The sequence below is a fragment of the Rhinatrema bivittatum genome, chromosome 2 (genome assembly GCF_901001135.1).
Source record: "Rhinatrema bivittatum chromosome 2, aRhiBiv1.1, whole genome shotgun sequence".
NCBI classification, from domain to species: Eukaryota; Metazoa; Chordata; class Amphibia; order Gymnophiona; family Rhinatrematidae; genus Rhinatrema; species Rhinatrema bivittatum.
Window position 1 is genome coordinate 153218418 of NC_042616.1, and position 15224 is coordinate 153233641.

Consider the following 15224-nt stretch of genomic DNA (forward strand, 5'->3'; position numbering starts at 1 on the left):
GTCCCGAGAGGTACTACCTGGGAAGGATACAGGAACACAAGGAGCCACTGGGAACGGAGGATACAGGAACATGGAGATGCTGGAACAGGAGACACTGTAACAGGAGACACTGGAACACGAAGGCAAACTCACTACACCAATGGTGTCGACCCGTTTGCCAAGGCGAGGTCCTGTGGAAAGGGCATCGCCTTAAATAGTGCATCTATGTGACGTCATCGGGAAGCGCCCCCACAGGTTTTCCCGCTCTGGGCCCTTTAAAGGTCTGCACGTCAGCCGTGCACGCACCTAGGGGTGTGGCCGAGGATGCTGACTCCACGAAGCCTTGACGGGAGCTCCGCCATGAGGAGGATGGCGAACTGGAAGACCTAGGATGCTGTGAAGTGTCTGTAGTCGCAAGGGAGGGGTGCCCGGAGCTATTTGACGGGAGCGCGAGGTGAGCAGGGCCGACCGCGTTGCCAAAGCGGACAGGACGTGCAACAATTCTAGACAAACCATGACAAAATAAATAATATACATTAAAAAATATGAAACGGCCATATTTCAGCATAATGCTATTATTACAGAAAAAAAGGCTTGAAAACCTGTTGAAACATTGAGGTGCCTAACCAGAAATCCAAGAGGAGTTGGACAAGTGCATCTCTGAAAAGTATTTGATCCAGTGACTGTAAATCCCGCTGGAGCATAAAGAACAAATAGATGTCATCTAAGTTAGAGGAACCAGAAGTCAAGCCAATGAAAAAACTCTACTTTATCTCTTGACACCTTGCCACAGTATCAAAAGGCTCCTGTCTGCAAAACATGAGTGCAGGCCCAAGAAAACATTCATCTACATACCAGCTCTATGGCAAGAAACTAGTTTCAACAATATTCTTGAATCTTCCCCAGAGCCGATGCATAGATACTGCTGATCAAGTTTCTGCTGTCTATGGGCTAATTAAGTACTATTGTACTATTGGGGCAACACAAAGGATAGATGCCAAGGAATGTCCGTCAAGATGCTTTATTATGAGGTAAACCAATCCAATTAAAATCGCCCGACTCAGGCCGATTTTCACCCCCACACGGGGGCTGCCTCAGGGACTACAATAAACGAATAAAAAATACAACTTCAAAAAGCAAGACATACATGACTCACAAACATTATATGAAATAATCTGGCTAATAAAATGGTAACAAAGGTATGTGTATCTGAAAAACATATAAAATGAGACACAGCAATAGAAACACAAAGAAATAAGCATAATGGCTATACATGTGTAGAGACGGATATAGCTTCCAATTAGAACTTAATTTTAGATGTTATGACAGAGTAGATGATTTTACCTGTATAAAAATGTCTTATATGTATTCGAAATTGTCTTATGCTGATGAATTTGACAAGCTGTATGAACGTAATAAAACAAAATGTGAAAAACATGTCTATGAACTCAAAATTGTAATTAACAAATATATTTTTCATAATTAATATGGTGATGCATGCTTGTAAATTACTAGACAACTGCGACTAGCCAAAAAAATATTTTTGAATTAAAAGGTATTGAAATTAATCTAAAACTCAAAATAAAAATTCATGAATGGCATTGCACGAACCATGTAGGTGACTAGAGGAAACTAGAAAGTGAAAGGAGAAGTGCTACTTAAAAAACTGAAAGCTGCAATAAAAACTGAAGAAACTCAATTGTGTATAGCTATGACTAAAAAACTATGACTTAATGGAGATGCTTACTTGAAACCATATATTTTGATAACACAACCATGGCTCATTCTAGGTTGTGATGGAGACAGTCGATTATAATTGTGCAGTACTTCACACCGAGGCTGGTTAGCTCTCAGTCTGGGAAGGTGAAGATAAAAGTAACGTAAGAACTAATAGGACTCGTGGATATGAAATAATATAGAACACCACTCAGTGCAAAAAAAGAAAAACCAAATAAAAATGTAAATTGCATGAAATCAAACCGCCAAAGGAGGAAGAAAACCAAAGAGCAAAGTGGTAGAAAAAAAAATGACGCTTGTATAGACCGTACTGAACTGTAAATTGAATTTACAACAACTGCTGGTTAATAAACACTTGCTTCAATAAGTTTAGAGCGGGCTCAAACTGGTAGGGATGTGCAGAGGGACGCCATACGTTGCATTCGTGATTTGGATTCGTCGGGGAGCAGATACATTGCATTCGGCCGTATGGCGCCCCGATGCGTTAATACGGCGATTTCTATTCGTGTCCCAGCTAAAATTAAAATTAACTACAACCCCCCACCCTCCTGACCCCCCCAAGACTTACCAAAACTCCCTGGTGGTCCAGCGGGGAGTCCGGGAGCCATCCAATGCACTCTCACACCCTCGGTGCCGGTTTCATTATGGCGCCGATAGCCTTTGTCACAGGGGCTACCGGTGCCATTGGTCAGCCCCTGTCACATGGGCATCAGTGCCATCTTGTGCTCCTACCATGTGACAGGGGCTGACCAATGGCACTGGTAGCCCCTGTCAAAGGCTATCGGCGCCATTTTGATTAATGGCATCGGACCAGGAGTGCAGGAGGTCGCTCCGGGACCCCCGTTGGACCCCCAGGGACTTTTGGCCAGCTTGGGGGGGGGCCTCCTGACCCCCACAAGACTTTCAAAAAGTCCAGCGGGGGTCCGGGAGCGACCTCCTGCATGCCGGCCGTCCGATGCCAGTACTCAAAATGGCGCCGATCGACTTTGCCCTCACTATGTCACAGGTACCAACGGTCAGCCCCTGTGACATAGTGAGGGCAAAGGCGATCTGCTGCCAGTATTCAAAATGGTGCCGATCGCCTTTGCCCTCACTATGTCACTATGTGACCCCCACAAGACTTTTTGCAAGTCTTGTGGGGGTCAGGAGGCCCCCCAAACTGGCCAAAAGTCCCTGGGGGTCCAACGGGGTCCCAGAGCGACCTCCTGCACGCCGGCCGTCCGATGCCAGTACTCAAAATGGCGCCGATAGCCTTTGCCCATATTATGTCACAGGGGCTACCGGTGCCATTGGTCAGCCCCTGTCACATGGTAGGAGCACAAGATGGTGCCGATGACATGTGACAGGGGCTGACCAATGGCACCGGTAGCCCCTGTGACAAAGGCTATCGGCGCCATGATGAAACCGGCACCGAGGGTGTGAGTGCAGGGGATGGTTCCCGGACCCCCCGCTGGACCACCAGGGAGTTTTGGTAATTCTTAAGGGGGTTCAGGAGGGTGGGGGGTTTGTTTAAATTTTTATTTAGGTGGCCGTATAATTTGGCGAAGATTCGTGGGGAATCGCGATACGTTTCGCTTGCCCACGAATACTACGAATAGTGCAATATACGTTGCGGATCGCCAATACGGCGAAAACGAATGCACACCCCTACAAACTGGTATCCCGAGCAGTTTTGCAATACAGTATTACATGCCAGAGCTGGCTCGCTCTCAGGCTGGGGGCATAAGTAAAGAAACAAAGGCGATCAAAATAAAATAAATCAAGCGACTAACGTGGGTGTCCATAGAATAAACACTACCCAACCAAGTATAAGACACAGATTATGATGGACCTATTACTTCTATAATGTAACCATTTAAAACAGTAAAAAAGCTATCGATAAAAAATGGCGATGTCAACTCTAAACTTACTTAGGAAATGTAGTCAAACTGTACGCCGGTCTCCTGCTTGACGGAATAGAAAAACAGAACTGGAAAGATGGACTTAAAAACACTGTCATGCGCGCCAAAATACCTATCAATCATGAATGTGGGCGTGTTTTGTGAGTCATGTCTTGCTTTTTGAAGTTGTATTTTTTATTTGTTTATTGTAGTCCCTGAGGCAGCCCCCGTGTGGGGGCGAAACTCGGCCTGAGTCGGGCGATTTTAATTGGATTGGTTTACCTCATAATAAAGCACCTTGACGGACATTCCTTGGCATCTATCCTTTGTGTTGCCCCAACGGCTTTTATAGATCGCCTTCCTCCTTGTTTTATCAACCCTATTGTACTATTGTACATTTGTGTGCTGTTTTTGTTTTGTCTTTTTTGTTCTGTGATATAAGCTTGTGAGTAAATACCTCTGAAGTAGGTGCTATGCTGAAATATGGCTTTGTTGGGGTTTTTTGTTGTTTTTTTTTTGGGGGGGGGGTTCAAACTGTTTATTAAAATTCAACAACATTACAAATCAAGAATTGAACCAGAAGTTTACATATGCGATGAGGTTGAAAGGAGACTCAGGAGTAATCTTAGGAAACATTTCTTTACAGAGAAGCTGTTGGTGCATGGAACAGCCTCCCAGTAGAGGTGGTAGAGACAAAAACAATATCTGAATTCAAGAAAGCATGTGATAAATACAGGGGATCTCTAAGGAAGTGATGGGAATTATAACACTAAATTAATTGGGTGGATGGGCAGACTAGATGGATCATATGAATTTTTTCTGCCGTCATGTTTCTAGCTTCTCTCTCTTTGCAGTTTCTATACTTCATCTCTTAGATTTCAGTTATTTTTGGGGAGTTGAGGAGCATGGTCGGCAGGCTGGGGAGAGCCTGGCTCTAGATATTACCTGCAAGAAGGCTTGAACTTGAAAATACTTTTCTTTGGCGAGGAGGCCCGGACTGAGTGGGCGGGACCCGTGGTGACATCAGAGGGCGCCCCCAGAACTACATAAAATGAGGGCCCCTGTGGTGCGCAACCAAGCCGTGCGCCAAAGGGGCGCACCCCTGGGTGAGGAAAATTAATATGGGAAGAAAACATAAATCAAAGAAATTTTCCTCTTTGCCTCCAACCCCAGTGTCAAGGAGAATTGGACCTATGGACTCTCACATAACACGTATGGGTGAGTCCTATGTCGGGGAAGTTGGAAAAGGTAACTATATTAGGGGTTACCTTAAGCCCCCGGTCCACACAACCTTCCTTACAATCTAAGAGGGAAGGTTTACTGGAGCCAAATACTGTTATAGAACCCTCTGGGATTGAAATCCCCACTAGTGGAGGAGGGGATAGAGCAGAGGGGAATATATATTTGAATGCAATATCCAAGGGTAGCGAGGCTACTAATAGCAGCACTAAAGTCCGTTGTCCTACAGTAATTCTTGAATTGGGTACTGAAGGAGAGGAGAATAATGTAGAACCTGAAAATGTTTCACTGTTGGATGTTTGGAGATTAACTACAAAAATAGATAAGAAATTGTCTAATACTATTTCTAAAGTGCTTATTTTCTCAGTAGAAACAAGGGAAAACTTTGAGGATTTAGATGGAAGGACTGATAAAGTGGAGCAGGCAGTAGCAAATTTGAACCCGATAGTAAAGAATGCAGGCTACCAGTATATCTTCCATTAAAGATAATATGATACTACTTACTAGAATTGAATCACTGGAAAATGAAGCAAGATCACTCAACTTACGTTTATTGAATTTTCCAATTGACAGGTTAATGTTTGAAACTGAATTGTTCAAAAATATGTAGTAGAAATACTTTCTTATGAGGTGCAGAAAATCCCAATTATTTCAAAGTTATATTATTTGCCTAGAAGAAGAACTTTGCAAGTTTGTTAGGGTGGCATAGATACATTGGAAAGTCCAGGGGTCTCATCTTTTTTAGAGGACTCGCTGGACAATATAGCCTCTAGTCTAGAGCGACATTGCTCATTATTTTCTCATTGAAAAAGGATAAAGATCTATTCTTTTCTAAATATTTTCAAAACAAACATTTTAATTTTGGGGGGCAAAAGATACAGGTCTTTCCAGACGTTTCTCGTGCGATGCAGGCACAGAGGAAACTGTTTCTTTCTTTGAAGCAAGCAGCTCTAGATATAGGAGCTACTTTTCTCTTGAAATTCCCTTGTAAGTGCCAGATAACATATCAAATGTTTCTTAAGGGATAAGTCTCAGAATACCTAGATAGGTTTAAGGAGTTTAAAATTTGTTTAGAAGTAATGACGCACGTTTGTACTGTCAGCCTCATTCTCCCCTAGATGTGAGCTAGACAGTTATTATGTTATTCTAAAAGAATGGATGTAATGATGAAAATTTTCTATCTTTATTCTGGATTACCTTATTGTATCATTTTTATAAATGTTATAAATGAATAAACAATAAATGAAAAAAAAAAAAGATTTCAGTTATTTTTGCTCATATACTATTTCATTTTCAGCTGCATGTATATATTTTACTATGGGGCATATTTTTAAACCAGCGCATGCAGGGTACATTTGTGTGCGCTACCCGGCGTGCACAAATGTACACCCGATTTTATAACATGCGTGCTACCGCGCACATGTTATAAAATCCGCGCGCCGAGCCCTAGGGGAGCCCCGATGACTTTCCCTGTTCCCTCCAAGGCCGCTCCGAAATCGGAGTGGCCTCAGAGGGAACTTTTCTTCCGCTACCCCCCACCTTCCCTTCCCTTCCCCTATCTAACCCATCCCCCAGCCCTACCTAAATCCCCCCACCTTATTTCAAGTATTTATGCCTGCCTCTGGCAGGCGTATCTTGCGCGTGCCGGCCGGCTGCCGGCGCGCCATGCCCCAGCACAGTCGCTGTGCCGGAGGCCTCAGTACCGCCCCTGGACCGCCCCAAGACCTGTGCCACGCCCACACCCACGCCCCCTTTCCGCCCCTTTTTCAAAGCCCCAGGACATACACGCAGCCCGGGGCTTGTGGGCGCTGCCAAGCCTATGCAAAATAGGCTCGACATGCGCAGGAGGGTTTTTAAAGGTTTATGCGCCTATATTACATGCGTATATTACGCACGTAACTCTTTGAAAATCTACCCCTGTGTGCACTATTGGTACATAAGAACATAAGATATGCCAAACTGGGTCAGACTAAGGGGCCATCAAGCCCAGTATCCTGTTCCCAACAGTCACCAATCCAAGTCACAAGTACCTAGCAAGTACCCAAACATTAAACAGATCTCAAGCTACTATTCCTTATTGATTAATAGCAGTTTATGGATTTTTCCTCTAGGAACCTATCTGGTACTGAATTTAAAAAACATGGTTTACAATTTACAAAAGATATACAACTTAACATGTTCATTTTTTATCTTTCTAATATTACTTATCAGATCACATATTGTCATGGGTTTGGTAGGAGCAGAGCAGGACACAGGACAGAACAGAGCAGGGCTGCGTTTTCACCTAACTGGCCATCTCCCCCTTGGGTTGAGCCCACAGGTTCTAGTGGCTGATAGGACTTTGCTAACAGGAGACAGAAGCAAAGATCAGCTGAGATCATTACTGAGAAATCCGTTCAAGATAAGGATTTACTGGACAAGCAGGAACTGGTACAGGTGAATAGTCAGGAGCGGAGCAAGACAGAACCAGACAAACAAGGACAGACAAGAAACAGAAATTGGAACAGGGTACAAGGCAAAGCAAAGAACACACAGACAGGAACAAGGTAAACACACAAGTAGGAACAAGGTAAAACACACAGGCAGGAATAAAAAACGCAGACAAGCTAGGCCACTGGGATACCTAAAGTAGGCAAGGGCACACAGGCATGAACTACTACTGGGAGGCCCAGACAAGACAGGAACAAGATACAGTATAAGCTATGCCACCAGGAGACCTAGGCAGGACCAGGACAAGTAGTATATAGACCAGGAGGGCCGCCAGGAAGCCCAGACAGGACACAGACAAGGCAAGGTATACACATTAAACAGGAGGGCCACTGAGAGGCACCATAGGAACCAGGAAAATAATCAGACAGGCAAGGAACACAGGAACAAACAAAGCAGAAGCTAGACACGGCAGAGCAAAGCAGGAAGGTCTCTAACAGGCCATACTGGGAACAGGGTCAAAGCAAAGGGATGGCCAGAGCAAGAAGCCAAGGTGACTTGATGATCAGGCCCAGAGCTTAGCATGAGGGAGATTTTTATAGGGCTGGCTTTGCTGCATCATGCAACCTTCAAGGCAGAGGCTAGAGTAGGATTGAGAGCAGCCCACTGAGAGCACCTGCTGGCAGGGGGGCAGCCTGGCAGCCGTATCGTTAAATTCTTCATATTCGGAAGTCAACAATAGAAAATAAAGAGAAAGACTCTTACCTTTTTGTATCTGACAAACAAAATCCTGGGGGCTTTCACAGTAGCGATCATTCCATAGCATGTGTGAATGTGCACTAAACTCACCACAGAGTTCTATTCCTTGATAATTATTAGGTTCCCCATAAGACCAATTTTCATAAGAAAGCTATAATAAAAATAGTAGATTTTTTTTCTCATAGCAAATGTACTCACAAATGGGAGAAGTAGCAGAATGTATTTTCAGTGACTGAACACTAATCTGCGAAGTCAAAAATTCTCATAAGCTTTCAGCTTTGTTTGCACTCACTGGTAAATGTTTTATACATTTGCACTCACTGGTTAATTAATAAACCAGATCTAGAATAAGAAGGTTATTTTTTTTAAATGAAATGACAAATTTAGATAAAATTAAATTGACATAATGCAGAAGAGAAGAGATTTGGTTTGGTTTGACAATTAAAAGAATGCTGCCTTATCTCATTAATGCTTAGGGGAACAAAGAATGAGCAGAGCAGAGAGGGGAACAAAGAATGATATTGCAAGATGAAAAAGGGTATAGGAAAAAGAATAGAATGAGGAATGACTGCTGGATGTAAATCCTGGAGCCTGAGGTGCAAAACAATTATTCAAACTCAAAAATACTCACAGGAGAGTCATCAGACCAAGCAAATCCCTCCTGAGGATTCAAGGTGAACAGACCCATCCAAAATTTCTCACCGTAATGTCCTTGGCGTCTTAAAAAAAAAAAAAAGATATCATACAAAAAACATAAAATTTAGCATATAAACCATTTTGCCTAGGATCCTGTATTCACTGTTTCATACTATTCCATCCTCTAGTAGTCTTGCCACAATCTTGCCCACCACTAATGTCAAACTAACAAGTCTATTTATTTACTGACATTTGTTCTCAATTGAGATATCACACCAATTTACATTCAGGTACGGTAGGTATTTCTCTATCCCTAGAGGGCTTACAATCTGTTTGTACCTGAGGCAATGGAGGGTAAAGTGACTTGTCCAAGGTCACAAGGAGTGACAGCAGGACTCAAACCCTGGTCTCCTGGTTCAAAGTCCACTGCTCTAACCACTAGGCTATTTCTCCTCCCTATATGCTATAGTTTTATGCTTTCTCTTTGCTCCCACCCTTCCTATAGGCTCTTCTCCAATGTCTTGGAACCTCTCTTGTTTCAAGCCGTAAGTTAAACAGAGCTGTGAGCATTGTTCCCTCTTAGCTGCACTCACAGCAAAACATAGCGTATACAAGAAATCCCAATATTATTTGCACTATACTGGCTCGCAGCACACAAACTTGAACTTGGCTAGGAGGAGTACCTCCTTGAGTTTCTTTAGGTCCTATCTGACTTGTCTGATTTCAACTGTCAGAACATTAAATATTACAACCTCAATAATTGGTAACAGTTTCACCCCACATCCCTTTTCTGTCCTTGTCTTTGCTTTTAGTCTGTCATCCTCTCCTTTTAGTGTGAATACTAAGTAGTTTTAGTTTAGTTATTCCTCTTAATGGTACCACCTTTCTACAATTATCAAAGCAGTTTACAACAGAAGTAGTTTTAAAAAAATGCAGCTATATCAAAAAAGAGATTAAACAAAATATAAAATGACCACTTCAATAATAAAAACCTTAATCTAAAACTATAAAACCACAATGAAATAAAAATGTCTTATCAAGACAATAACATAAATAGCCTAAGGATATAAGACTAGCACAAAATGTATAATAACTATAAAATAAACTAAGACTGAGCCAATATACTGATCCAGCAAATCAGTTAGCCACTATCAAATGCTTTCCTAAACAGCCAGGTTTTAACACTCTTCCTGAATTTCATATAGTTTGACTCTAAATGATATTTAGAGGTAAAATATTCCACAGAGATAGTGCTTGATATGAAAATGAGGTATGTCATATTTATTTATTTATTTATTTTACAAAATGTATATGCTGCATCATCTAAAGTTCTGAGCGGCTTACAATTAAAGCATGTATAATAATATAACAAAATTACATATATTTCTAAATCATAAAACCACAATAAAATACATAAAAACAAGAAAGTAAAATGTAAGAATGAAAATAAAATGGCCTACATTTGCTCACATAGATGATAAATTTTCCTGCCAAATATTTTAAAATGCAATATCAAACAAATGTGTTTTAAGCTGTTTTTAAAGGACTTAGGACATGCCTGTTTTGTAATGATAAAGGTAGCTTGTTCCACATTTCAGCACCAGCAAAAGATAATCATTTTTCTCGGGATTCTACTAGACGAATAGTTTTATGATTCAGGATATCCAATAAGCATTGCTCCTCTGAACTTTAATTTCTAACCAGACAGTGAATCTTTAGAGGAATATTAAGACAAACAGGGGAGCCATGACTTAGAGCATTATGTATTAAACTTAAAATTCAATATTGTATTCTATATTCAATTGGTAGCCAATCAAGGATTTGAAGATTGGTGAGATGTGTTCAAACTTTGAGGAGCCCGTTAAGATTCTTGCAGCAGAATTCTGTATCATCTGCAAGGATCACAAAATATATTTTGGCAACCCTAAGAATAAAGTATTACAGCAATCCAAATTTGAAAATATTAAAACTTGTAAAACCAAATGAAAAATTTAAACATCTAACATCCTTAATTTCCAATATGAAGTCTTAACCAAGGACTTGCTTTGTGGTGCAAATTAAAGTTTAGAGTCAAATAGTACTTCAAGGTTTCTTAATTCATAGACAATGGGGATTTCTATACCTTGAAAACTAAAAGTATTGGGAAATTTAGATTTTATCACCTACTCAGAGGTATGATCTCTGTTTTCCCACATTAAACAAGAGTTGGTTATCAGCTAACCAATTTGAAATAGTCGTGAGATAGCTATTAAGTAGGCTTAGAGTACTTTTGACATAATTGTGACAAGGGATCAAAAACTGAATGTCGTCAGCATACAGATAATAAATGAAGGCCAAGAACAGACAACAGCTTACATACAGGTCGATCCAGTAAGGCCGCGGTAGAAACAGTGCGGTAGTGTCAGGTAGTGTCAGGCGCACCCTTCCTCCCCGCACGCACAGTTCTCTTCACTAACTCCCCGATACTCTCCTCTAATCGCATGCAAATGCATGCCGCGGCTTTAAAGCGGTAGGGAAGGGTTATGCCCGCGTAACCCATTTTACTGTATAGGCGCTTAATACAGCGCCTATACATTAACCTGGGTGCGCTGGTACCTGTCATTTCAAATGACATTTGAAATGACAGGCACCAGGAAGTGTAAAAATCAAAATTTTTAAATACCTGTCGGAGGGCCGCGTGGGTCCAGGCGGCCGGCGGGATCCGGGGGGCCGGTGGTCGAGTGTTAAATCTAGGCCGCGGGCGGGTGGGCGCCTGTTCCGGGCGGCGGGGGGGAGGGGGGGCGGGTGGACGCGCGTTAGTTTCAGACGGCCGCGTGGGTACAGGCGGCCGGCGGCGGCGGGAGCCGGGTGGTCGCGTGTTAAATCTAGGCCGCGGGCGGGTGGGTGCCTGTTCCAGGCAGCGGCGGCGGGGGACACGCGTTAGTTCGAGACGGCCGGCGGGTGGTCGCGTGTTAAATCTAAGCCGGGTCCGCACAGGCGCGCATTCATTCATCCAGGCGGAGAAGCCGGTGGCGAAAGCAGCCGGCTCCTCCGCCTGGATGAATGAATTCATTCACTGCCGGTGGGGGCTGCCTCTCCGGCAGCCCCCACCGGCAGTGAATGAATGAATGTGCGCCTGTGCGACCCCTGCGATTCGGCGCTCAAGGCAGTCACATGCCGTGACGTCACGCCGTGAGCGCCAAATCGCAGGGGTCGCACAGGCGCGCATTCATTCACTGCCGGTGGGGGCTGCCAGAGGCAGCCCCCACCGGCAGTGAATGAATGCGCGCCTGTGCGGACCCGGCCGTCTCGAACTAACGCGTGTCCCCCCGCCGCCGCTGCGCGCCTGTGCGGACCCGGCCGTCTCGAACTAACGCGTGTCCCCCCGCCGCCGCTGCCTGGAACAGGTGCCCACCCGCCCGCGGCCTAGATTTAACACGCGACCACCCGGCTCCCGCCGCCGCCGGCCGCCTGGAACCACACGGCCCTCCGACAGGTATTTAAAAATTTTTATTTTTTCTTCTGACAGGTTTTATGTGTCCCACATCATTACATTTTCTCGATCATCTCTGTATCGCTTTTTTTTTAAATTGTGTTTTATTGTTTTTGAGTATCTTAAGCGGGAGGCGGTAAACTAACACGTTACGGCCGCGGCAAAACAGTGCGTTACTAATGAGAGAACCTGACTGCCCGTTACGGTATCGGAGGGGAATAGCTAATTCCTTCATTATACAGCTAATTCGTTCATTTACATACCGGGTGCGGGAAGGGTTACGCGTCTGTTTTAAGAAGCGCTACGGACGCGCAAAACTGGAGACTGTATCGCTGGTTTGCCTTACGCGTCCGAATTGTGCGCAGCGAGCTCGTTACAGAAGAGAAATCTTCAACTGAACTTTACTGGATCGACCTGATAGTGGTCTAAGATATATGTGAACAAGAGTTGCAGAGTGTAATCTCTGAGGGAGGAGAGATCCTTAGTAAGTCCTGTTCACCTGAGCATTTTGAATTCATATTCAGAAATATTTAGACAGATAATTGTTACGATTAGAGGGTGGATCCTTGGGCCGACCGTCGAGGACAGTCGGGAGGCAGACCGCCAGGCAGAGGTCTGGTCTTCACCTGGAAACCCGAAACGCCCCCGGAGGAGCCGTTGGCGCCCGGGTCGCTAGGGCTTAGGTGTCTTCGCCCTGGAAGTCCGAGGTCCCCCCAGGAGGAGCCCGTAGGGACCTGGACCGCTGGGACTTAGGTGAACCGCTGGCGAGAAAGAACAGTCCGGGGCTGAAGTAGGGAGCAGGAGTCACGGGTAGGCGATCCGGGATCTAGGCAGGCAGCAGGAGACAACACGAGGAAGCAGTCCGGGGTCTAGGCAGGCGGCAGGCAAAGGCAGGGTCAGGTCCAAACCGAGTCACAGGCAGGCAGCAGGCAGAGGCAAAGTCAGGTCCAATCCGAGTCACAGGCAGGCAGCAGGCAGAGGCAAAGTCAGGTCCAATCCGAGTCACAGGCAGGCAGCAGGCAGAGACAAGTCAGGTACAATCCGAGTCACAGGCAGGCAGGCAAACGAACGCAGGAACACTGGTGCTGGCGAGCAGGAACAGGAATTCCAGGTGCGGCAACTTACTCACAAGGTGACCACGTTGCAAGGCAACTTCCTGGGGACTGGCGCCGGTTTAAATATCCCGCCGGTGCTGACGTCACTCGGGGGGGCGGAGCAGCACATCCGGGTGCCGGAGGGTGAAAAGGCCAGCCCTCGCGCGCGCGCGTTCCCCCGGGGGGAGGAGTCCCGCGGAGCTGGTGGCGTCTCACACGTGGAGAGGCCTTCCCCACCCAGCCAGGCCGACCCCGAATCCCGCGGATCACGGAAAGGCCCCGGACCCAGCAGGGAAGGTAAGGGCTCGGGCCGTGTAGCGGCGATAGAGACCATAACATAATTCAGAAGTTATCTAGCTAGAATTTGGCCAGATGTCAGGGGCATTCTGGGGACATAAGTGGGAGGAATTGAGCTAATTGAATAAGATATCTGGCTAACTCCGATATTCAAAGTTAGCCAGATATCCTATCCGGTTGGCCTGTACACCTGTTATAAGATTAGCTAGATAAAATCTGGCTAATTTTAAGACAGCAGAATATATTCAGTGGCATAACTATACCCATAAATTTATATAGGCTAAGTTAACCAACTAAGTTTATCCAGCTAACTAGCCAAGCCACACAGCAGCTGAATATGGACCTCAATGATTTGTATGGAAACCTGACAGATATTTTGGTTGACCCCTATACAAAGCTCTGAATACAAGAAATGTTCATTTTATCAGGCAAAGAATGGGTAACTAATGTAATTTCACAAGCAAAGGAGAAGTATGTTCATTTTTATTGAAACTAAGAATCAAATTAGCATTAGTAATCTACAGCAATTGGAGTCATCTAACTGTGCCCACAGATATTCCTTGCTATAAGATATTACAATAGCCCAACCTTGTAAGAACAAAAGAATGTATCAAAGGTTTGCAGGTCATGCAGTAGAAATGTGTGTTCATGCTGTCTGCTCTCAATTGATCCTTCTGTTTGCTAAATCTATATCCCTTTCATTCTAACTATTCCTCTTTTACAGGCCGATGTACTACATTGCACTTTTTTTTTTTTTTGCAAAATGGATTTTTGCACAATTTCACAAAATGCCCATAAATGCTCAAAAATGTGATAGAGTGGCCGTTGTGCATCAGATTTTCACAAAAACCCCTTTGCAAAAACATTTTGTAAATGTCTGCTTCACAGTAGTATAATTTTTCACATAGCCCACTATGCAAAAGTATACTCGTAATTCCTAGTAATGAGCTACTGTAACTCAAAATAAATGAAAAGCATCTCATTACGGGACAATTTTGCAAAAAATGGTGAGCAAGAAAGGCTTTATGGTATCCTTTTCACTAAGAAAATAACCACTTCAATATGGTTACTTTCCAGGCCAGGACCACAAAGTGGTGATTCAAATGAACTGCCACAGGGATTTAAGGGGGTCTCACGACTCATATGAAGTACTGCCCAACTTTCCTTCCACGTAAAGTGGAAATCGCCTGGTGGTCTAGTGACATCACTTCGGCACTGCCTCAGGAAGGTTGGAGGCTCCATTTTTAAATGCTGGAGACAAGGTGGATTGAGTGGGTGATGTTTCTGACCTTTACAATGCCACTAGACCAAGGAGATTATAATGGCAACTTTTTTCTTAGTGAAAAAAAAAACGAGAATCGGATGATAAGAAGCCCTTTATTAAAAAATGCCCGACTCTGGCCGAGTTTCGCTCTGTACTTAGAGCTGCCTCAGGGGCAATTGAATTGGCAGGACAGAATGTGCCTGCAGGGCCAATGAAGAAGTGCCATGCAAAGTCTCAAACTTGTGCCTGCGGGATATGTCACCGATAAAAATTGCAACAGTCCTATATCTATGCCAGCAGTTAGAGAAAGTCCTGCAACCTTCCAACAGGTAGAAGATTGTAGGTTCTGCTCTAACTGCTGGAGAAAGTATAGTATGGTTTTCTTGATGAATCTGTACCTGCTCATCAATTGCTCTTCTGACAGATCCAAAAACTTCTCC

At 44.2% G+C, this 15224-nt stretch overlaps 1 protein-coding gene across 1 annotated transcript in view; it reads right to left on the bottom strand.

The window, feature by feature from the left end:
• Positions 1 to 15224, bottom strand: part of MRC1 (mannose receptor C-type 1) — a 349243-nt gene that overhangs the window by 183038 nt on the left and 150981 nt on the right. The window contains 2 exon segments of the mRNA XM_029588750.1: positions 8028 to 8172; positions 8653 to 8740. Of these exon segments, the coding sequence (XP_029444610.1) occupies positions 8028 to 8172; positions 8653 to 8740 (233 nt within the window).